The sequence below is a fragment of the Oncorhynchus mykiss genome, chromosome 17 (genome assembly GCF_013265735.2).
Source record: "Oncorhynchus mykiss isolate Arlee chromosome 17, USDA_OmykA_1.1, whole genome shotgun sequence".
Lineage (NCBI taxonomy): Eukaryota > Metazoa > Chordata > Actinopteri > Salmoniformes > Salmonidae > Oncorhynchus > Oncorhynchus mykiss.
Genome location: NC_048581.1, coordinates 20,391,889 through 20,415,468, shown reverse-complemented (window position 1 = coordinate 20,415,468; position 23,580 = coordinate 20,391,889). Strand labels below are relative to the sequence as shown.

Genomic DNA, 23,580 nt, shown 5'->3' with positions numbered 1-23,580 from the left:
AGGTTTAAACCAGTTAAACCTGCAAGTGTTTTGTTTAATTCTGTTGAGCCATTTTCTTTGGCCAAATTAAGTTCCCACTATAATGCTGTGTTTGCCGCAGTACAACAGCCTGCTTGTATTTCCCCAATAAACAATGGCTTGACTTACTTTTGACATTTCCCTAATAAAGTTTAGAAATGTTTGTGAAGGTTTGGAGTGGCTATTATTAAGCTTTAGCCACTGCAAGCCTATGATATAAAGGCAGTGTGATATAAAGGCGCTTCAACTGACACCGACAGTTGAACTTGAGGTGAGGAAGAATGTTTCAGGCCTACTAGAGTTACTCCTATAATCTAACAATATTATGCTTATCTTTATACAAAATATTATAATAAAAAATGTAAGAATTTGCCTCCTTCTGTATGTCTATATCTGTATAGCAGATGCAATAGCCATCTGACATAAAGAAATGCATTGGTGTCGTAGCATGTAGCATAGCTCTCTCTGGAGCTAGGCCTAAACTTCTCTTCCTATATATAGGCTAGATATACAGTACCAGTCAAAAGCCGCCATTGGACTCTGGAGCAGTGGAAACACGCTCTCTGGAGTGATGAATCACGCTTCACCATCAAGGTCCGACAGATGAATCTGGGTTTCGTGGATGCCAGGAGAACGCTACCTGCCCGATTGCATAGTGCCAACGGTACATTTTGGTGGAGGAAGAATAATGGTCTGGGGCTGTTTTTCAAAGTTCAAGCTAGGCCCCTTAGTTCCAGTGAAGGGAAATGTTAACGCTACAGCATACAAAGACATTCTAGACTATTCTGTGCTTCCAATTTTGTGGCAACAGTTTGAGGAAGGCCCTTTACTGTTTCAGCCTGACAATGCCTCTGTGCAAAGAGAGGTCCATACAGAAATTGTTTGTCGAGATCGGTGTGGAAGAACTTGACTGGCCTTTACAGAGCCCTGACCTCAATCCCATCGAACACCTTAATGATGAATTAGAACGCTGACTGCAAGCCAGGCCTAATCGCTCGACCTCCCTAATGCTCTTATTGCTCAACGGAAGCAAGTCCCGCAGCAATGTTCCAACATCTAGTGGAAAGCCTTCCCTGAAGGGTGAAGGCAGTGATAGCAGTAAAGGGGGGACCAACTCCATATTAATGCCAATGATTTTGGAATGAGATGTTTGACAAGCAAGTGTCACGGTGTTCACATACTTTGGTAATGTAGTGTATTTTATATAATTGTAAATATGGCATCAAAATGTTGGAAATCTGATTTTCCATAGCTGATCTTTCATTGTCTGCAAACGTAGTATGAGCATGTGCTACAACGCAATTAGACAATAACAACCGCCAATTCACTCTGTAGAACACCAGGCAGGATCAACTAGGAAATAATCGTGTAATGCGAGCACCCACGTCCTGGGGTTGTGGATGCAAGGAATAAAATATTTGGGACAAGGAAATGGGGTATGTGTATTGTGTGCCCAGCATAACAAACTAAGCTTTTAGTGCCACCTTGTGGCTCCGTTCTGGAATTTACAGTACTTGCTGGAATTACGTATTTTCTCTAGGCAGAACACTGCCCAGGGGAGAACAATATGTATTGGTGTGTCAGCACCTTCCGCACCTGGAACAAGCCGTATATATTACGTGTCCAGTTGTACAATAATCATATCGTGATATCGTGAAATTGAATGGAAAATGTACACAAAGGTTCAAATCCATGGGAATATGAAGTGAGCTATATCAGGTGAGCCATATCATAATATGTTATTATGGGGTTGTTGAATGTAACAAAATGTATATTTTCATTTAGGCCTATTCAACTGAACAGCTGTCTATTTCAGAATGACGTCATTCATTCAAAGAAAAATATGCATTGTCAGTGTAAAAGATAGCTCCATTCATTCAATCTACTGTAGCTTATTGTTATGATTCATTCCGTTTTCCCTGTGCTTTGTTTCTGTGTGAACTTGTAACTCAGCTTTATTGAAAAGTGCATAGCCAGCACTTCATTCAAAGCTTTATTCCTTATTTCTGTAAAGTGCACACACGTTTATTTAACAGATTGTACAATTTCGTCGAATACGGCTTTCTAATATATATTTTGAGAAAATTGGGCTAATTGTGTCAATAGCGCGTTTAGAACGACGCAGAACTAGTCCCGCTTCCTTTATTCTAAGAACTCCTCTTCCGTAAAAGTCCCCTCCCTCCGCTCGCGGTTCACCGCTCATGCATGTCTATGGAGGCCAGCAGACTCGTATTGAGGCCCACTCTTATTTTGGCAGTGAGAATCAGTTTCGTACAATGCTTAGTCATGGTGAGTTACAGCTTTCCCCCGTTCCTATGTGGCGCACAGACAGCGATGGAACTATTCAGCTATGTGAGTCTATTTTACTATTAAGAAAGCAGATCACGATTGATTTTGAAGATATATAATATTAGTGATTTTGTCGCGAGAATGTTAATGTTCATGAATGATGTTTCCGATTCCAATCGGCAACCTTTTTTCCCCCACGAATCGAGTCGACACCAATAATGCCAGGCAGTTACTGACAGCGAAGCTAATTTTGATTGTCTGACAATGTTTTTCACAGCGTTTGCTTTTAATAGCCGTGGTGTTTTGTTGCTATAGCCTAATAGTACATCGACTGGTTGCCTAATGGTCATATTTGTTGTGAACGAGTAGTGAAGTATTAACGTCCGTGCATGCCAACACTTCAATGTGTTTAGCTATAACAGTTACAAGTGTGACTCACCAAGCAAGCTAAATGTATCACTGTAGCCTATTTGTTGGGAAATCGCCATCCCTTTGTCTGAAATCTGTAGCAAAATCATATGGTGCTATATATTTGCGCGGTAAGCACTTTCTTTATGTCCGTTTACGTAAGGGACTCTTGACTTCTGGGTCATGTTTTGGTACACGCAGTTCCGTAATTTGCTCCCTCATCACAGTCAGTTACAGTCCACGATAAGATGAGTCACTGGCGAAGGCGCATTGCCAGTGCCTATCAATCTTGTTTGAAATAAGCCTTCGTTCTTAATACAGGTGGGCATTGTTTCAGATAGTTTAGGAAAGGTTAGGCTACCGGTAGTCGATCGGCTTGTCGTTCGTCTAGTGTCAATATATATCCAAATGTGAAATGTCTGTCTAAATTAATTATTTAAGAAGCGCGAGAAAGTTATGGGATCGAGTTACTAGTGTAACTCCGATTAAGCAACAATACAGATTTCCCCAGACAATCCAGCAATTTTGTAGTCTACTTTGTTGCATGTGCGTATCTCTCATGTCGTACATAAAATTGAAACCTATTGTCGTTCTCTGCGAAGTAACGTTATCGTATTTGGCGCGGAGAAAGTGACTACTTTAGGCCGGGGACTGTAGGCCCGTTGAGGGATATCTGTAGTGTAAATCCCAGTAATATGGATATCTTCCATACAGGCTTCCATCGTGATCTGCCCAGAAGTGTGTAGCCGTACATTGACTACGAGGGCAGTTTCTAATTTACAAAGCTGGTCCCATGAATTGCAAAGAGTTATGGGATATTAGAACCCCGTTGTCTTAACATTGTAATCTTCAACCTACACGCTAACTAGCTGGCTAGATGTTTTTGTTGTTGTCTTGCATTAGCTTCAATTGCAATTTTTCACCAACCTTATGATCTGCTTCAGACCGCTTGCGTTCTGCCTAAGCAGCGAAGCTACTATGCTTGAGCTGGTCCCATGGTTGATTCAGAGCGGTAGACCCTTTGCATTATTGTGACTCCATTGTCTTAACCTTCCTATCTTAAACCTAAGCATGGGTACACTCAACATGTGACAGTTAGTGGAGGCTCCTCAAAGGAGTGAATTTCGTAAAAATACCTGAGTAGTTGACTCAAAGAGAAAGACAATAGTTGAAAAGTTTTGAACAAATTAATTTCTTAAAAAATGAATAAGCAAGCGAGAGCTAGCTATATTTTGTTGTATTTTCTCCACTTTCACTTACTTAGTTAGCGAATGCAGCTAGATAGTTTAGCCTACTCAAGCACACAGCTCAAACAGAGAGTGATGCCATGTTAGCTAGCAGGCTATGGCTATCCAACACTGGAACGTTTTTCCAAGTCAAGGTAAGCTTTTGGTTTGATTAATTTATTGCCACTGGAGCCGGCAGGTGTAACTTCTAAACTGCTTGCTGACTGTACTGCATGATTTGTAGCGATTAATATGCGTTAGTTCTAGTAGCTATGTTGTTTATGAGTATGATGTTCGCTAATATGATGACAAAGATGTAAGCTGTGTGTAGTGGTTATGATGGTTTGGTTGGGAAAGGTTTTTTCACCTGGTCACAGACTGCTGATGTGTTGTGCACTGAAGTCCACAAACAAAGGGGGAAAATTGAGAGGAGGAGAGCGCAAAGATGTGAGAAGGAATTAACAAGCAAAGTGATCATGTTGATTGTATGTGGCTCCTTTGAAAGTGAACTGTGTTTGCGTGTGATTTGGGGTGTATTCATTCTGCCGATTCTGTTGAAAAACGTTTCTTAAACAGAAGCAAACGAAATGGGGATAAACACCTGAATTTCTCCAATAGAAACTCATTTGCAACTGTTGGAGTAATTATTACACCCTAAATCAGCTAGATGCAGGCAAGAGAGTGCAGGCGGTATTGAATGTGTCAATGTCTGTAACCTTGATTATTCAAAATTTTCTCTCGACTTGTGCTCCCTACGTTGTAAACTTTCATTCATAGGCTAGTGTGTAGCAACCTCATGATGGGTATAGGGACAATTTGAGTATCGTGTAGTAACCTAAACCTATCAATGTTACATTGAGCTGGGTGAATGGAATGTGAATGACAGTCATCCAATATGCTGTAATAGAAATAAGGCTATGCTCATTAAAAAAAAAAATGTCCTCCCTCATCATAAATGGCACCGACAGCTCCTGCTGCCAGTCCACCCATTATGACTTGAATGGGGACGCCCGTTCTATTCATTCTATTTCTATGGTACCACCACAAGTCATGGGACTGATATTAGCTTTTTCTGCGCATAATGTTCAAATCATTTATTTAAAAGTGACTTTGTTGAGCTTCACAATCAATTTGAGATATTTTCCCATGATGTGAATGGGATTTGTGCCACAAATACTAAAATGCGGAATGTGGAACCAGTGCCAGGGAAACTAAACTAAAGCATGAATTGCTGTCATAACTTGTCCATAGACTGCTTACAGGGTAAGGAAACCATTGTCATTTTATAATTTGGGTTAACTAACCCTTTAATGATTTCCCTTGTACCTATTGCTGCGTTCTCGTGCTAGTCGGATCAAAGAAACTGACATTTCCAACTTGTTAACTGCTTGAACGCGGCACGTGTTTAACTACAACCATTTAGCAAGTCAGAAATTGTGGAGTTTCCTAGTTCCGACTAGCACGTGAATGGGGCGCATGTTTGTCCTTTTTAACTGCAGGCTTTTCTTTGGGTGCTGAAATCTGTTGTTTTTGATTAAAAACGTCATTTTATGTGACGTCTGTCAAATTGCACCCCGTAATCGACAGTCTTTCGATGGAGTAGGAAGTTACGACTTCAAGCGTGCACCACAACACGATACTTTTATAAATATCCATTCTTTAACGCTTACTGTGTACCTGTGCTTGTCCTGATTGTTATAGAGTTGTCAGTTGAATTTGGAATTAATATTTTGATAAAATTGCATTCAATACGTCCGCTTCCAAAACTGAAAGTCTGTCCGGCCATGATGGGCTGCACCTTATCAGTTAACAAATAGCTCCCTTGGCAGGGTTCATGTAAAATGCTACTTTTATAAATAAAATAAAGATTTGAGTATTTCACTCAGTTTTTTTGTTAAACAGAAAACCCAAACATATGGCAGCAGATCCACAAGGTCTGCCATGAGAGGTGACTGTATAGTTCCCTTAAGGAAAATCACCTTTAGTAAATCCGCTTTCTCTGTGAGAGCTTCCCATGTCTGGAATACACTGCCATCAGACACACATAACTGCACCACCTATCACACTTTCACAAAATGTATGAATACATGGCTAAAGGTCAATCAGATTTGTGAACATGGTCCCTAGATGTATATTGCCACTTTCCATGTTGTCTGTAGCTTGTGAGGTGTGGAAACACTTTGTTGCTTTTATGAATTTTGCCTTGCTGCTTTTTGTCCTATGTTGCTCTGTCTGTATGCTATGTCTTGCTTGTCCTATGTTGCTCTGTCTGTATGCTACGTCTTGCTTGTCCTATGTTGCTCTGTCTGTATGCTACGTCTTGCTTGTCCTATGTTGCTCTGTCTGTATGCTACGTCTTGCTTGTCCTATGTTGCTCTGTCTGTATGCTACATCTTGCTTGTCCTATGTTGCTCTGTGTGTGCTCACTGCTCAATGATTGTCTCTATTGTAATTGTTTTTAATAACCTGCCCAGTGACTGTGGTTGAACATTTGCCGGCTGGCTAAAACCGGCACTTTTACTGAAACGTTGATAACTGTGCACTGTCCCTGTAAAAAAAAAAAAAAACTCACTCGATAGTAAACCACGAAAAGCTTGCAGCTACACAGAACAAACATAGGTACAAGGAAACAATTAAAGAATTGACATTTTTACAAGTATCGACTGATGGTGACTCAATGTAGTTGGAGGTAGCCTAGAGTCCACCTACACTTGTCGCAACTCAACTCCATCGAGATGTACACTGAGTGTACAAAACATCAAGAGCACCTGCTCTTTCCATGACAGATGGACCAGGTGAAAACTATGATCCCGTATTGATGCTGCTTGTTAAATCCACTTCAGTCAGTGTAGATGAAGGTTAAAGACCAGAAGGATTTTTAAGCCTTGAGACAATTGAGACATGGATTGTGTATGTGTGACATTCAGAGGGTGAATGGGGAAGACAAAATATTTAAGTCCCTTTGAACAGGGTATGGTAGTAGGTTTGTGTCATGAACTGCAACCCTGTTCGGTTTTTCACGCTCAACAGTTTCCCGTGTGTATTAAGAATGGTCCACCACCCAAAGGACCTCCAGCCAACTTGACTCCAATGCTTCTCACAGTTTTGTCAACATGGGCCAGCATCCTGTGGAACACTTTTGACACCTTTGTAGAATCCATGCTTCGACAAATTACGGCTGTTCTGAGGGCAGAAGGGCAAATCAATATTAAGGTGTTCTTAATGTGTTGTGCACTCGGCGTATATATCACCGTTGAGTAAACTCCGCTAGTTGAGGGGGTGAGTTCGTCCATGATGAGTACACTATGTGAGTTGTCAGAGTGAGTGTTGAGCAACAGGCTACTATTAAACTGTGACATATCTTTCTCAAGAAACTGTGAGGGATAGGCCTTCCATGAGATTTCACACAACAGACACACAATATAGGTCTACTTACCACTAGGCCTACTACTGCTGCTGTGTATCCTACATCTAGGTAGAACTCCTACATCTCCTCGTTAAGCTAGAACTCCTACATCTCCTCATTAAGCTAGAACTCCTACATCTCCTCGTTAAGCTAGAACTCCTACATCTCCTCGTTAAGCTAGAACTCCTACATCTCCTCGTTAAGCTAGAACTCCTACATCTCCTCGTTAAGCTAGAACTCCTACATCTCCTCGTTAAGCTAGAACTCCTACATCTCCTCGTTAAGCTAGAACTCCTACATCTCCTCGTTAAGCTAGAACTCCTACATCTCCTCGTTAAGCTAGAACTCCTACATCTCCTCGTTAAGCTAGAACTCCTACATCTCCTCGTTAAGCTATATTTCCTAGTTAAGCTAGAACTCCTACATCTCCTCGTTAAGCTATATTTCCTAGTTAAGCTAGAACTCCTACATCTCCTCGTTAAGCTATATTTCCTAGTTAAGCTAGAACTCCTACATCTCCTCGTTAAGCTATAATGGGTAACTAACTATACATTCCTGCAATGCAGTGCCTTTTCTTACCCCAGGAAGTATCACTTCTTCTTTAGTGTAAAATGTGGAATCCAAAAGGATTTAAATATAAGGTCAGGTGTCCTTTTACCTTAAATATGGATATTGAAACTGAATTTGAATGCATTTGGAACTGTTTTCTTAGTGGATGTAGGTGTTTTGCCATGTCTCTGGGTGTTATTCATCAACTTCCACAATAAATCTAGATAATTAATCTTTATTTTTTTATAGTCCTAGTTAAATTCTCTCAACAATGTTTTTTTTCATGATTATTGTATTTTATTAAAGATTGTCTGTGTATCCCTGATATCCCCTTTTCACCCCGTTAGTTTGTTGTAATTCTCCATTTAAGAAAACAACCCCTTCATTTATTTGGTGAGAAAACAACAGCGCAAAGCTAAATAAATATAAACACTCACTTGGATCTATTTGTCCATGTTTCATGTTAGTCTGTATGTCCAACTCATAAATGTTAAAATATGTTTGATGTAGAAGTAATTTAAGCTCAATCTTGCTCACTCACAGTGCGATGGCTAATTTAGGCTCAACATTTCCACCCTGTTAGGATTATGCTCCTAACCGGTTAAAAAAAAAAATTAAGTGCCTGAGCTTGACCAATATGTTTATCTGAAAGTCAAAAGTCCTTTTTCTGAACTTTTTTCTAAAGTTACAAGGTCCAAAAGGCACTGCATTGTAGGAACGACCCAACTTGACTTTAGTTAGGCCTACACACACTGTAATAATATATCAGACAGTGTCCAATGTAAGCATTGTCTTCATTACAGAGAATGGTCAGAGAACCACATAATATTAGTCTAATCTTGGTTTCACTTCAGTGAGTTGTACAGGATTTCATGTGATATAGAGGGAGGGTAGTAGAATTACCTAGATAGAACTGTAGGTAGGCAGACCATACAACTAAGGCTGCGCCCAAATGGCACCCTGTTCCCTACACTTTTAGGAAAAAAATGGTTCCAAAAGGTTAATTCAGCTGTCCTCATAAGATAACCTGTTTTTGGTTCCAGGTAGAACACTTTTGGGTTCCATGTAGAACCCTTTCCACAGAGGGCAATACATGGAACCCAACATGGTTATACATGGAACCAACAAGGGTTCTTCAAAGTGTTCTCTTATGGGGACAGTCGAAGAACCCTTTTATGTTCTAGGTGGCACCTTCTTTTCTAAGAGTTTACATAGTGCACTACTACTAGAGTCCAATAAGCCCTGGTCAAATGTAGTGCATTATATAGGGAATAGGGTGCCATTTGGGAGGCATGTAGAACAGGTAGGCCAGAACTTGTCCTCCAGCCCTTCAGTTCAGCCAGTCAGTTCTCTTATCTGCTTGTACAGGTAATCATTATGTGCAAAACGTAACATTGCAGTTATGTTACCCACTCAGGCCAGAGCAGCTGCAATAACACGATAACAATTGTTGCTGAGTAACTATGACTCTCTCTATAGTGACTTTTTTTGTGTATTGGCCTAGTTGTGAACGAACAGGCTTAACACCTGTATAGCCTGTAGCTTACTTATTCGTGTGTGTGTGTGTGTGTGTGAGGTTATTTTCCTACTCTCCACTGCTGTAGCCAGATTGGTCACAGGACAGTCCAGGGAAGAAAAAAAAACACTCAGTCACGATGACTAATTCAATTCTGGCCTAATTTAAGTCACTCACTCCGTCTTCCTCAGTAGGAAAGTACGTCACTCGGATCAGACTCTCGACTAGTGGTTGGGCTATCTTACCCACTCCCCGCCAGAGCTGGGTTCAGACTCTTTTACAAACCTTTCAAATACGCTGAGCATTTGCTCTAGTCTGCCTGAAGAGCCAGATGGGTGGGGTTTGCACTTTTGAGACATCTCTATTGGTTCCATTGCCGCAGGTACGCTCAATCAAGCATAGATGCAATATTTGAAATTATTTCTAATGGTATTTGAACCCAGGTCTGGGGAGGGACTCTGCATTCCCTTGTGTGGGATCTGTGGAGACACCCAAGCTCTCCTAGAGCTGTGATGTTGTCTAAAAGCACATTGACTCTAGTCACAGTGACTAAGAGAAACTGTGACCCCTCCCAAGAGGATCCATGGGTGTGACTGTATCCTCTTTGATTACCTTAAAGGTATATCTATCTATGTTGTGTATCTCTTTCTGTTCTAGGACACTTTTGTTCTGACTGGAGTGATTGAGGTTGGATGGCTTCGGAATGTTATTTAGCTGAGTCATTCGCTTGTCGTAGAACATACTAAATCACTCTCGAAAATGAAAGTTCTATCTCCAGACTCTCTGTTTTGATCAGACATGGAAATCAGTGCTAAAAACAAATTAAAGGAAGATGGTGAACAAGCTATTAAGGTAAGATACTGACATGTTGGTGCAGGTACAGCCAACTAGCTCAAAAATATTATTTAAATATTGTCAGTACGATATATCATCAAAATGTATATCCCGATATGAAAATGTATTGATTTCTTTCCCCCATCACTATTAGATAAACCCTGTCCACCCTAACACCTAACTGTCCTGTCTTTTCTCTCTTCTCTTCTAGTTGCCAACGGCGCCCAGACCTTCCCAGTAAATACAACAGTGCAATTTGAGATTCCAGAGCGGGGCGACTTCTGGGAAAGCTTCTAGAGTGGAGCAACTGATCAACCAAACTAAACTGAGCCCCCCCCCCCCCCCTCATTCCTGAATCCTCAGGGCTGCTAGCTTACGCTGACGACATTTTTGGCACCTGCTCTTTTTTTTCTCCCTCTACAGAGTTTTAGGAGTTTCCACCCCTCTACTACCCTATCCTTGTCCCTCTTCTACCCAACTCCTGGCAGAAGTGTAGCTCCATGAGCTAAGTCCTGATTTATAATTATGACCACCATTGAAGATGCAGTAGTATATCAGTGTCTGTTTTTTGGGCCTCAGAGCGAAAAAGGAATACGCAGGTAGTTGGAATTTAGAGAAGATGTCAGAGTACTAGACACATCTGTCTGTTTTTCTGACTGTTGCAGACTCTCTTTTGTTCAGAAAGTTCCCCTTTAGGAGAAAAAACTTATCAACAAGCGGACGTGAATAACAGTCATTTCCCTACTGCGTCTTTTCGGACTCGCTGCATACCTCCTGCCAAAAAGACCATACTTGCTGTTCCTTTAATTAAAAGAGAAAGAGAAGAGAAGTTTACTCAAGGGCAGGTGGGAGAGAATCTAGAACACTGATGTCATAAATCGTGGTGGATTACGATTGGCCTGGTTATAACATACGTAACCATGACTGGCAATTCATGTAGAAGTCTTTTTTTTGTTGTTTTACAATAGCACCTGAATGTGCACTCTGGCTGGGCTTGTGGAATAAGTAAGACTGTACGAAAAACTCTTATAGACACAATGGCTGGAATTGAAGAATAAGAAGTAAGGGATAAGAAAACCGTCTTTCGGACCTTTCTAAGAAAGCTGATTTAGTACTCTCTGAACTCTACAATCACAGACATACATTCAACCAAAAAAACAACAGAGGCCCTAGGAAAAGGGTCGTAGCCTTCCACAATCCCTCAATAGCTCCTCCAGTTTTCAACATTTCCCTAGTGTCTCTTTGCCCCTCAGTGAGCAAGGATGTCCGGCAGTAGTCACTCCCAACACTGTTCTTAGTTGTTGTCACAGCTTCAACAGAAGCACCAGGAAGGATCCTTCGTCAGTCAGGATGTCTAATGAGTGCCCGACGGAGTGCAAGGCGGTGGTGACGCCGTCGACGCGCAACGGCCACCGCGTCTTCAGCTACACGCTGGAGAGCCACACGGCGGCCGCCTTCGCCATCATGAACGAGCTGCGGCTGGACGGCCAGCTGTGCGACGTGACGCTTCGTGTGTGCTACAACGACCTGGAGGCCGTGGACTTCGTGGCACACAAGGTGTGTAGCATTGTGTCCATAACGGTTATGCTGTGGATGGAGTCGGGTGTAGCGGTAACGCTCCTGACTTCGGACTACTCGTGCCCCCTTGGCCATAGGGGGGTCTGTGCCCTTCTCTTCTAGTCCTCATGCTTTGTCTATCCCCAGATTGGTTTCTGTCTGTGAAACTCCCCCCAAAAATGTCAGGGGAAAAATTGTTTGGCACTCCGATCTTTTTTATTTATATTTTTATTTATCTCAAATTGTTTCTGGGTAACAATTAAGGACCTTACTGTGATTGTTTTCAATTAAAATAGTCAAAAATAAACAAAAATAGCTTCCTAGCAAAGAGCAATTTCTCAAACAAGAATGTTGATAGGACTGTCTGGGAGTGGTCTGAATGGGGAGGGGAAAACTGATACATCTGATATGTTTGAGATATCAAGCTGACAGTTCACGTCTACAGGTGGTGCTGGCATCGTCCTCTCCGGTCTTCAGAGCCATGTTCACCAACGGCCTGAAGGAGTGTGGGATGGAGGTGGTGCCCATCGAGGGCATACACCCCCGGGTGAGTGTTACAACACATTTTATAAGACTTGCCACGGGCATGTAATAAACCTTTCTAGCTGTTGGCCTAAAGTAAAGTGTTAACCAATTCTATGGAAACCAACTGCGTTTTCATGTGAGTAATAGTAGTGAAGACTGGATAGATGAGGGAGACCTGCGTAAGTAGGAGGGTGGGAAGGCTACCTTTCATCCAGGCGTGTCGGTAGAGCTGACTTTTAGAAGTCCCAGTTGTAATTATCCACGTTGCATTCAAGATAGGAAGGCAGTCACTCCACGTTTTCCTACGAGGGGCCAAAGACTGACTCCGTAAGAAAGACAGTTGTATTTCAGTGGTAAAAATATGCCCTCGCACACACACACACACACACACCTGCTTTTATCGCTGGCTTCTTTGTTCCAGCTGGTGCGTACAACCCCACTGAGTTATCTCCGAGAGATCGTAATCATGCCGCTGCCTTTAGAAACGCAGACACACGCAGACACACCAAGCTCACAGAGAGTGCAGGATTAGCCATGTTGACTAATGAGGGAACTGATAAACCAGCAGATCTCTGACTGCTCTCTGTCATAGGCTAACTCAGAACTGTGCCATAGGCTAACTCAGAACTGTGCCACACTGCCACGGCTTTGATAGTATTTATTGTGTTACTATTTTTATTTGCGAATTGTCTTACTTTTTAACTGCATTGTTGGGAAAGGGCTCGTAACTAAGCATTTCACGGTGAAGTCTACACTTGTTCTATTCAGCACGTGACAAATACAATTTGATTCGATCGGTTTTATTTGATTGTGTAGTTCCTCAGTACTGAGGCAGATTGTGTCAGTCTGGAACCTCATGCAACAATAATGATGTAATTGAATCAACCCCTTTCTGTCTTCCTGTCTCTTCTAACTGTTCTAACTACTCTCGTCTCATTCTCTCTCACCTGCCCTCCACTCTCTTTTCCATCTGTCCCATCTCTTCTCTCCATCTCCAATCTTTTCTCTTCCTTTCTCTCTCTGCAAATCCCTCCTTCTCTCTCTCCACATCCCTCCTTCTCTCTCTCAGGTGATGGGCAGGCTGATAGAGTTTGCCTACACGGCCAGCATCTCTGTTGGGGAGAAGTGTGTGATTCACGTCATGAACGGCGCCGTCATGTACCAGATCGACAGTGTGGTTAAGGCCTGCTGCGACTTCCTGGTTACGCAGCTGGACCCTAGCAACGCCATCGGCATAGCCAGCTTCGCCGAGCAGATCAGCTGCACGGAGCTCCATCAGAAAGCTCGGGAATATATCTACATGAACTTCAGCCAGGTATGTGGTGTAGATACTGTCTTCTGCAAATATCTACTTCCCCAGGGTTGGAGGTAGTTTCGCAAGCCAAAGCTAACAAGCATGTTATGACCTCTAATATCCTTCATACTGGACACAGAGACATAAAATGCTATCCACGAGTTCATCTGACTCTGGGGAAGTAAATAACAAGCTTCATCACTTTAACCCCCTCACAACTGATTCAGGATCAGCTTTGCCTAACCTCGTTCTTTGGGTTTTGCGATTCTCCAAACCATAGAGAGAGAATCCCTTTAAACTCATGAGGGGAGTGAACAAGTACACACTTCGGAGAGAGTGATAGTCTCTTTTCTCCCCCCGAGTTGGAAAAGTCCAGTATCCAGAGCATGCTCACTGTTGATGGTACGAAGTGTTTCACCATGACACTTTGCTCCTTGACCTTTCGATATGCCCTATGGGTTCCCCCAGGAAATAACCACGTCGCCTGACTCCGATCAGTTGAAATAATTCAAGCGGATACTGTGCGTCTCTCCTTATCTTCATTTGATATGGATGAGTCATTCAGTCAACCTTATCGTTAGTGTCACCGTCACCGTCAGGCCATTCAGCTGCTATACAGATGAATGGCTTTTCTCAGATCTGTAGTCTCTTCCTGTAATTGCCGTCTTTGAAAAGCCAGAGTCCGTTTCCTCAACTGACTCGCTGTGTTTAGTTAAGGGAAACGTCAAGGCTTTGCTAGGGTGGAGCACCACCACCTGCACCACAGCGTGTCATCACTGAGCAAATAGTCTCAGCTGTTACTGTGCACCATCTTCGTTTCTTTTCTTTCTTTGGCCCTTGAACCCTCAATATGAATAATCCTACTATTGTGTGGTAGTGGGTTAGGTGAGTGTGTGTTGGGTTAGTTTTGTGTGTGGGCTCATGGGGGTTTACCTGTATGTTCAATGTACAGGCAGTCAGTCTGCATGACTTCACAGGGAGTCAGACTGAAACTGTAACCATGGAAGAGCTGGTTGGCTGGCTGGTTAACAGGAAGAGATGTCTCCTATATATTCTTCAAAGATCACTGATTGTCTCTCACACACACACACACACACACACTCCCACAACCAAAAGAATGATCATGAGTCATAATAAGATGAATACCAAAGGTGTGATTCAGTGTACTCCATTGAATAAAAATGTTTTCAAAATGCTGTGTTACTCCCCCTTTTTAATTCTAAAAGCCTAACAATTGCCCATGCACCATATCCAATAACCCCTTGTTATTCTCCATGACTTCATTTTAGACTGGCAACCAAGTGATGCCTTTCTTAGAACAGCCTCCTTCTCCTCCTTCTCACCTTTAGGTGGCGACCCAGGAGGAGTTCTTCAACCTCTCCCAATGCCAGCTGGTCACTCTCATCAGCCGCGACGAACTCAACGTGCGCTGTGAGTCGGTGGTCTTTCAGGCTTGTGTGGCGTGGGTCCGGTACGACCGGGAGAACCGGCGGCCCTACGTCCAGGCCCTGCTCCAGGCCGTGCGGTGCCACTCCCTCACCCCACACTTCCTCCAAGCCCAGCTGCAGTCTCTGGAGTGGGACGACCAGTGTAAAGACTACCTGGCTCAGATCTTCCAGGACCTCACCCTCCACAAGCCCACCAAGGTGAGATGGTTGGTTGGTATTCTGGGTAATAAAACCTGTTTACAGTTCTAAAGCCTCACCCTCCATTGTTTCTGATGTGTATCAATGGCCTTGCTGCTGTATCTAGCACTTAACGTCCAATACTGATGCCAAGAACCCTGATTAAATAACTACAAAGCCGGCCTCCCGAGTGGCGCAGCGGTCTAAGGCACTGCATCGCAGTGCTTGAGGTGTCACTACAGACCCGGGTTCAATCCCAGGCTGTGTCACAACCGGCCATGACAGGGAGTCCCATAGGGTGGCCCAGCGTCGTCTAGGTGGGGGGGCTTTACTTGGCTCATCGCTCTCTCCTTGTGGCGGGCCGGGCTCCTGCAGGCTGACATCATGAACACATTGGTGAAGCTGACTTCCGGGTTAAGCGGGCGGGTCTTAAGGAGAGTGGTTTGGCGGGTCATCGACCTTCGCCTCTCCAGAGCCCATTGGGCAGCGATGAGACAAGATCGGAATTGACATTGGGAGGGAAAAAAGGGGATATATAAATAAATAAATAAATAAATAAATAAATATATATATATATATATATATATATATATATATATATATATATATATATATATATATAATATATATATATATATATATATTTCCAATGTATTTGTCTCCAAGGTAATCTCCTGATGGATCAATTGATTGATACATTTATGTGGTCCTCCTAGGTGATCTCGTGCCGCACGCCCAAAGTGCCCCAGCTCATCTACACGGCAGGGGGATACTTCCGTCAGTCCCTGTCCTATCTGGAAGCCTACAACCCCTGTACTGGGGCCTGGCTGAGGCTAGCTGACCTTCAGGTCCCCCGGAGTGGCCTGGCTGCCGTGGTCATCTCTGGGCTGTTCTACGCTGTCGGAGGAAGGAACAACGCTCCTGACGGGAATATGGACTCCAACACGTTGGATTGTTATAATCCCATGAACAACTGCTGGTTGCCTTGTGCTCCCATGAGTGTACCCAGGAACAGGATAGGAGTGGGGGTGATTGACGGGATGATCTATGCTGTCGGAGGGTCGCATGGATGTATTCATCATAACAGCGTGGAGAGGTTCGTAGAACTGAGATCTGATTGGGAGGTTTGATGAAGGGAGCGGGAGTTGTGTTTTTTGTGTCCTTAGGTTGGGGTTATGATTGGTTAGGTATGTAGGATTGGAACAGTGCCCTTTGCGCCATAGGACTTGCTCTTTTCTGCACGGAGAAAAGTGATGTAATACAAGGAAGTAAACTCAGCAAAAAAAGAAACGTCCCTTTTTCAGGACCCTGTCTTTCAAAGATCATTTGTAAAAATCCAAGTAACTTCACAGATCTTCATTGTAAAAGGTTTAAACACTGTTTCCCATGCTTGTTCAATGAACCATAAACAATTAATGAACATGCACCTGTGGAACGGTCGTTAAGGCACTAACAGCTCACAGACGGAAGGCAATTAAGGTCACAGTTATGAAAACGTAGGACATTAAAGAGGCCTTTCTACTGACTGAAAAACACCAGAAGAAAGATGCCCAGGGTTCCTGCTCATCTGGCTGAACGTGCCTTAGGCATGCTGCAAATGTAGGCATGAGGACTACAGATGTGGCCAGGGCAATAAATTGCAATGTCCGTACTGTGAAACGCCTAAGACAGCGCTACAGGGAGACAGGACGGACAGCTGATCATCCTCCCAGTGGCAGACCACGTGTAACAACATCTGAACAGACCACGTGTAACAACACCTGCACAGGATCGGTACAGCCGAACATCACACCTGCGGGACAGGTACATGATGGCAACAACAACTGCCCGAGTTACACCAGGAATGCACAATCCCTCCATCAGTGCTCAGACTGTCTGCAAAAGGCTGAGAGAGGCTGGACTGAGGTCTTGTAGAGCTGTTTTAAGGCAGGTCCTCACCAGACACCAATGTCGCATATGGGCACAAACCCACCATCGCTGGACCAGACAGGACTATCAAAAAGTGCTCTTCACTGACAAGTCGCAGTTTTGTCTCACCAGGGGTGATGGTTGGAATCGTGTTTATCGTCGAAGGAATGAGCGTTACACCGAGGCCTGTACTCTGGAGCGGGATCAATTTGGAGGTGGAGGGTCCATCATGGTCTGGGGCAGTGTGTCACAGCATCGTCGGACTGAGCTTGTTGTCATTGCAGGCAATCTCAACTCTGTGCGTTTAAGGGAAGACATCCTCCTCCCTCAAGTGGTACCCTTCCTGCAGGCTCATCCTGACATGACCCTCAGCATGACAATGTCACCAGCCATACTGCTCATTCTGTGCATGATTTCCTGCAAGACAGGAATGTCATCGTAGGCCATGGCCAACGAAGAGCCCGGATCTCAATCTCATTGAGCACATCTGGGACATGTTGGATCGGAGGGTGAGGGCTAGGGCCACCCCCCCCCCCCCCCCCCCCCCAGAAATGTTTGGGAACTTACAGGTGCCTTGGTGGAAGATTGGGGTAACATCTCACAGCAAGAACTGGAAAATCTGGTGCAGTCCATGTGGAGGAGATGCACTGCAGTATTTAATGCAGCTGGTGGCCCCTTTGTTCACGGACACATTATTACATTAGTCACATGTCTGTGGAACCTGTTCAGTTAATGTCTCAGTTGTTGAATCTTGGTATGTTCATACAAACATTTACACATGTTAAGTTTGCTGAAAACAAACGCAGTTGACAGAGAGGACTTATTTTTTTGCTGAGTTTATATACAGTATTTTATTTTTTATCTCAAGGAAAGTATTTGTTGTTTGTGCCTAAAAATAAACCAGGAAGAAATGATTTTGTCACGATTTTCCAACCTCACACTAAATATAGTCCAGTTGGTTGATTGATTTTGTGGGCGTGTCTCTATCCTGCCCCGCAGGTTTTGTCGGTGTGTTTGACTGACTGTGTCTGTCTCTCCTCCTCAGGTATGACCCAGACAGGGACCAGTGGCACCTGGTGGCCCCCATGTTGACACGGCGTATCGGGGTGGGCGTGGCGGTCATCAACCGGCTGCTGTACGCGGTGGGCGGGTTCGACGGCACACACCGCCTCTCCTCCTCAGAGTGTTATAACCCAGAGAGGGATGAGTGGAAGAGCATGGCTGCCATGAACACTGTGCGCTCTGGGGCAGGTGAGGAACAAAGGGACAGAATGTACGCTCTGATTCTCTACCCTTCTCTCGACACATGTACTTACACGCCCCTTAAGGCACGGACAGGAATGTGGTGGAAACTCTCCAGCCATGCTTGCACAAATCCAATGTTTTCAAATCGATTTTAAATGGACTTTCCTGGGTAAAGGGTGGAGATTCAGAGTGAAACCTGCAAGTAGGCCTAAAGTCCTACCTGTGTCAAGAAGGCCCTTCTAATAATGAACTTTGACCCATATCAGGTGTGTGTGCGCTGGGGAACCGTATCTACGTGATGGGGGGCTACGACGGCACCAACCAGCTGAACACAGTGGAGCGCTACGACGTTGAGACTGACACCTGGAGCTTTGCAGCCTCCATGAGGCACCGGCGCTCCGCCCTGGGGGTCACCGCGCACCATGGGAAGATCTATGTACTGGGTGGGTATTGTAAAAGCAGGTTCTACTGCAACAATGCTTTAGCGTAATTATGAGTCATTTGCTTCGGGGTTAAGAATTCTTTCTTTGAACACCGTAAACAAAGCCCCGGAGTCCTCCCCAAATACCCATTTTGTTTTTGCTAATACATTATGACAGAATCAACCCCCATATGATGTGCAGTATTTAGTACCACAGTGTTTAGGTCACATTTAGTTTTCCAGTGTCGAAGTGACAGAGAGAAGCATATCTTATTGGTTTTATTTATTGATTTATTTTGTTACATTTTTATTTTATTTTTTACCATTTGTCGAGAGACCTATCTGGTGGTGTCTCACGGAATTGCAGGACTGATTATTGGCAAGTCAGTTTATAATTGGCAGCTAGCTCCATTTGAATGATACAGCAGCAACACCTGGTCGACAGCATCGGCTTTTAGGCCTCCTGCTCCGGCTCCTAGAGGGAAGCGGTGTGAGGTGATGCAGAGGCTCTCCTCGTAGGGCACTTTTAGGCCTCCTGCTCCTAGAGGGAAGCGGTGTGAGGTGATGCAGAGGCTCTCCTCGTAGGGCACTTTTAGGCCTCCTGCTCCGGCTCCTAGAGGGAAGCGGTGTGAGGTGATGCAGAGGCTCTCCTCGTAGGGCGCTTTTAGGCCTCCGGCTCCTAGAGGGAAGCGGTGTGAGGTGATGCAGAGGCTCTCCTCGTAGGGCACTTTTAGGCCTCCTGCTCCGGCTCCTAGAGGGAAGCGGTGTGAGGTGATGCAGAGGCTCTCCTCGTAGGGCACTTTTAGGCCTCCTGCTCCGGCTCCTAGAGGGAAGCGGTGTGAGGTGATGCAGAGGCTCGCCTCGCAGGGTGCTTTTCAGGACTACTGCTGCGGTGTGGTGGTCTTATTTGCGCTTTTACAGTCCCCAAAGCATGACCCAGGTGGGTGCTACCAGCCTGATCTAGAGAGGAGGAGCTGTGAACTTCGACAGACAACGAGGTACTTGATGAAGAGCTCCATGGCCTGTCTTGTCAGATGTCTCTACCTCCCTGCCTGGCTGTTCCATCAATGCTTCCTCAGGCCATAATACTACCTTTCTGAACTGCCCATGATGAAAGACCTTCGCCCAATAACTACCAGATCCTCCTACATTTTTTGTTGTTAAATTGTTTTGTTTTGAAAAGCAACTTTGCGATTCAACGTGTAATGAAAAGCACTATATAAAATGCATGTATTATTATTTACATTTGAGATACAATTCTCGATATGTTATAAAAGTGTTTTAAATCCCATCCTATGCCCTAAAGAGTGCTTCTCCTCTCCTCCTCCGTTCTACAGGAGGTTATGACGGGAACACGTTCCTGGACAGCGTGGAGTGTTATGACCCGGAGACGGACACGTGGTCGGAGGTGACCCGCATGATGTCGGGCCGCAGTGGCGTGGGCGTGGCCGTTACCATGGAGCCCTGCCAAAAGGACCTGGCCCAGTGTCTGAAGCATGAGAGGACGGAGGTCACTGGCGGTTGTGAGGGTGTTAGTTTGGGGTGTTCAGGGACAGGAGGGGACTCTGGATCGCACCATAACTCCAGACACGGTGCCTTCGGCAAGGGGACTTGAGTCGTACGCTCTCCACCATCCCTGGCTCAGTCCTCTTCAGTTTTCCATGCAAAAGCGCCCCCGCCTTGAATAGAAGACAGAAACACAGGTCTTCTGAAAAACACAAGATCGCAGAGGCCCTCCCTAGCCATGTTGGTTTCACACAACTTCAGTCATATGTGACAAGTTGTTTAATGATAAATTGTATATAGTTTATGATCTAGCACGTCGATTCACTCACTGTTCCCGTGATAACAATGCAGATGGGCAAAGAAATAGGAGTTCTAGATTGTTTAATCTGTTCAGATCTACTTCTATGTGCTCCATCCCATACCACCACAGTAGCACTATAGCGCCCTCTTGGACCAATGTTTCCCTGGTCTACACCAAGAGGAGAAAGGGCTGTACAATATATTTGAAAGGCTACTAACTAACCTCTGTCTACTAAATTAGTAGTCACTTTTTTTCTATTTCAAGACCAGCCTGTGCAGATAAACCAAATATTTTGGGGAGGGGAAGAAATATACAAAATTGCATACCTTCAAACAACAAGAAAGTGTAAGACAAAGTACCTTTTGCTGAGAATTTTCCGGAACAGCAGTAAATGCAAACTTGTAGTGTATTCAAGGTTTAAAAAGGCTTCTAAAGTTTGAATTTTCCACTGAAAATTTTAGATTTGATTTTACCTAACGAAAAATGTATCAACCCTACACAAAAATGTCCCTTAATTATAATCCACATAATTCACATTTCCTGTTGCTGAAGGATTATTTTCCTACTGTAGCAAACTGGCTCAAATTAAAGATCCTACATCTGTAGTACTTTTGGCAAAGTCTGTGGACAAATGGGGGAATTCTAGGGTTTTCCTTATATAAGTGCCATTACTATGCCTGCTGGCATGATTACCACCATCAGTATACAGACCACTCTCTGGTGGCAAGAAAGCACGTTGGTGCTTGGGCCAAGGGTTGGAGACTTAGCCTTACAGTGGTCGAAGTAGGCCTAGAGAGCCCCAAGACTGAGTCTAGATACTATCGGCTCAGTAGCGTCGCAAACCAATCATAAAGAATTTATGGGACGGGAATGTACTGAAAAGTGTTTAGAGTAGGGAACTCACAAGGACCGCCCATAAGGACAAAAGAAGTGTCAATTAATTTTCAAACATTACACACACATATATCTCCAATCTCCCCCCTGCGATTGCTTTTGGGTTTTAACACTCGTACACACATCTGCCCAAACCACGGGTCAAGTGACCATTGTTGTGCATTAAGTCACATTTGATAATGTCACTAAATGGGAAGATGAGGAGAAAAGGACTGAATCCCAAATGGCACCCTATTCCCTATGTCATGCACTACTTTTGACCAGAGCCCTATGGGCCCTTATCAAGAGTAGTGCACTAAATATTTCCTAATGACTCGTACTGAATTGAATTCCGCTGCTCTCTCGATGGAGAAGGAATGTCAGTGGGCCGGAGCCTGCCAAAACTAAATTGGGAATAGAGTGCTATTTAGTACAGGCTACTTAAAGAAATGTATTTGTAACAGCGGTTTAATTAAACTACAAAGGTTTTTTTAAGTGATGTTTTATACATTGATATTATATTCCAATGGAGTCTTGTACAGAAGAATTTAAGACCTGAGGTTTTTTATTTATTCATTTTGTCCTTTTTTTCTTGTTTGCTTTGACTGACTACGACTTTGTATTACAATTGGACTCTGATATTGTTTTCCTGCTAATGAGAAGCATGCATTGTATTTAGGCATGCCTGTTGAATGCCTACATTTGTAAAGAAAGGTTGCCTCTTTTGAAAGGGACTTTTTTCCTCTTCTTAGTAGTTAAAGAAATAGAATATTTAAAGAAATGCTTTGTACATTTTTCAGCAAACAAACACTGTACAAAACACATTGTATATTAAAATATGTTTATTTTAACAGAGGCATATGTTTCTTTGTCGAAATCCCAGTTCTGGGCTCATATTCACACAGTCTGATTTAGAAGTGCTGATTATAGGATACGTTTTTGCCTTTTCGATCAAAATGAAGAGGGTGATCTGAGCCTAGTTTAGCAATACTCCAATTAGCATTGAGAGAACGGCACCTGGATCCGGTTCGTTAGAACCATCGATGAACTTGGCCTTATGATACTTTCGGGAAACCGGGCCCTGATCAGGGAGTGTCTGCACAAAGACAGTACAGTACGAAGATGGGCAGAAACTGCTTCTCCAATAGAAATCCCCGATCACGCTCCTAGGCGATGTCATGGCGACTTTGTCTGGCTAAGATCATGCGCAGAGACACGTAATCGGTTCTAACGGTCGTCTCGCGTCAAATCAAAGGCATGCCTTCGATATATTGTTGTTTTTGACGAAAATGAGAACTTGTCAGTTTGTCACTTTCAGGAGGTTAGTCATAACATGCTCAGCTACTTAAGACACTGTCTCGAATCTCGGTTGTGCCTTTCAGATTTCGAAAACGTTTACAACCAAGGAATACTTTTTCCACTTCTCTAATTGACTTCTCTAACGCCAAACTCTGGCATGGTCTGCTTCACAAGCGTTCCCAGAAGTCTCGCAATATTGCACCTCTGGGTTTAGAAACTCTGTGGTCTGCATCATGTTGCCACAAGATGGCGCCTAAACACTGATTTTCGTCATACCACCAGATGGCCACGATATCACAAGTTATTGATAACATTGATGATGTGGATTTTTGATTAAATTTGCAATATTAAAATAATAGTTAACATATTTTACTATTAAGGGTTTGTTTCATATTTGTTCAATATTATTTCTTATTTTATAATAGCTGTAGGCTGTAAACCAAGTAATTAATTGTAAGTACTGGCCATTCATAATGACTTGACATTTCACATTCCCTTGGTGAATCTGGCAGCGGAATGCAAAATAGGGACTGGGCTACAGTAGATTTGGATAAGTAGCCTAAACTCAACTCCATATACACTACATGACCAAAAGTATGGGGACACCTGCTCGTCGAACATCTCATTCCAAAATCATGGGAATGAATATGAAGTTTGTACCCCCATTTGTTGCTACATCAGTCTCCACTCTTCTGGGAAGGCTTTCAGATGTTGGAACATTGCTGTTGGGACTTGCTTCCATTCAGCCACAAGCATTAGTGAGGTTCGACACTGATGTTG

General features: G+C 43.7%; 1 protein-coding gene across 5 annotated transcripts; it reads left to right on the top strand.

Annotated features, from left to right (window-relative positions):
- The first annotated feature begins 1,596 nt into the window (after nucleotides 1-1,596).
- On the top strand, nucleotides 1,597-22,356 carry keap1b (kelch-like ECH-associated protein 1b). 5 transcript variants are annotated; one of them, XM_036949278.1, is made up of 10 exons: nucleotides 2,259-2,370; nucleotides 10,070-10,264; nucleotides 10,458-11,803; nucleotides 12,249-12,350; nucleotides 13,398-13,643; nucleotides 14,972-15,268; nucleotides 15,964-16,343; nucleotides 18,201-18,406; nucleotides 18,667-18,843; nucleotides 20,159-22,356. In XM_036949278.1, exons 3-10 carry the CDS (start codon nucleotides 11,597-11,599, stop codon nucleotides 20,434-20,436), a joined length of 1,893 nt encoding a protein of 630 aa, XP_036805173.1. In that variant the 5' UTR covers nucleotides 2,259-2,370; nucleotides 10,070-10,264; nucleotides 10,458-11,596; the 3' UTR covers nucleotides 20,437-22,356. The 5 variants fall into 5 exon arrangements, with proteins under 5 accessions (XP_036805175.1, XP_036805172.1, XP_036805173.1 ...); XM_036949279.1 differs by lacking the exon at nucleotides 2,259-2,370 and adding an exon at nucleotides 2,400-3,036; XM_036949280.1 differs by lacking the exons at nucleotides 2,259-2,370; nucleotides 10,070-10,264 and adding an exon at nucleotides 1,597-1,737.
- Nucleotides 22,357-23,580: the final 1,224 nt, after the last annotated feature.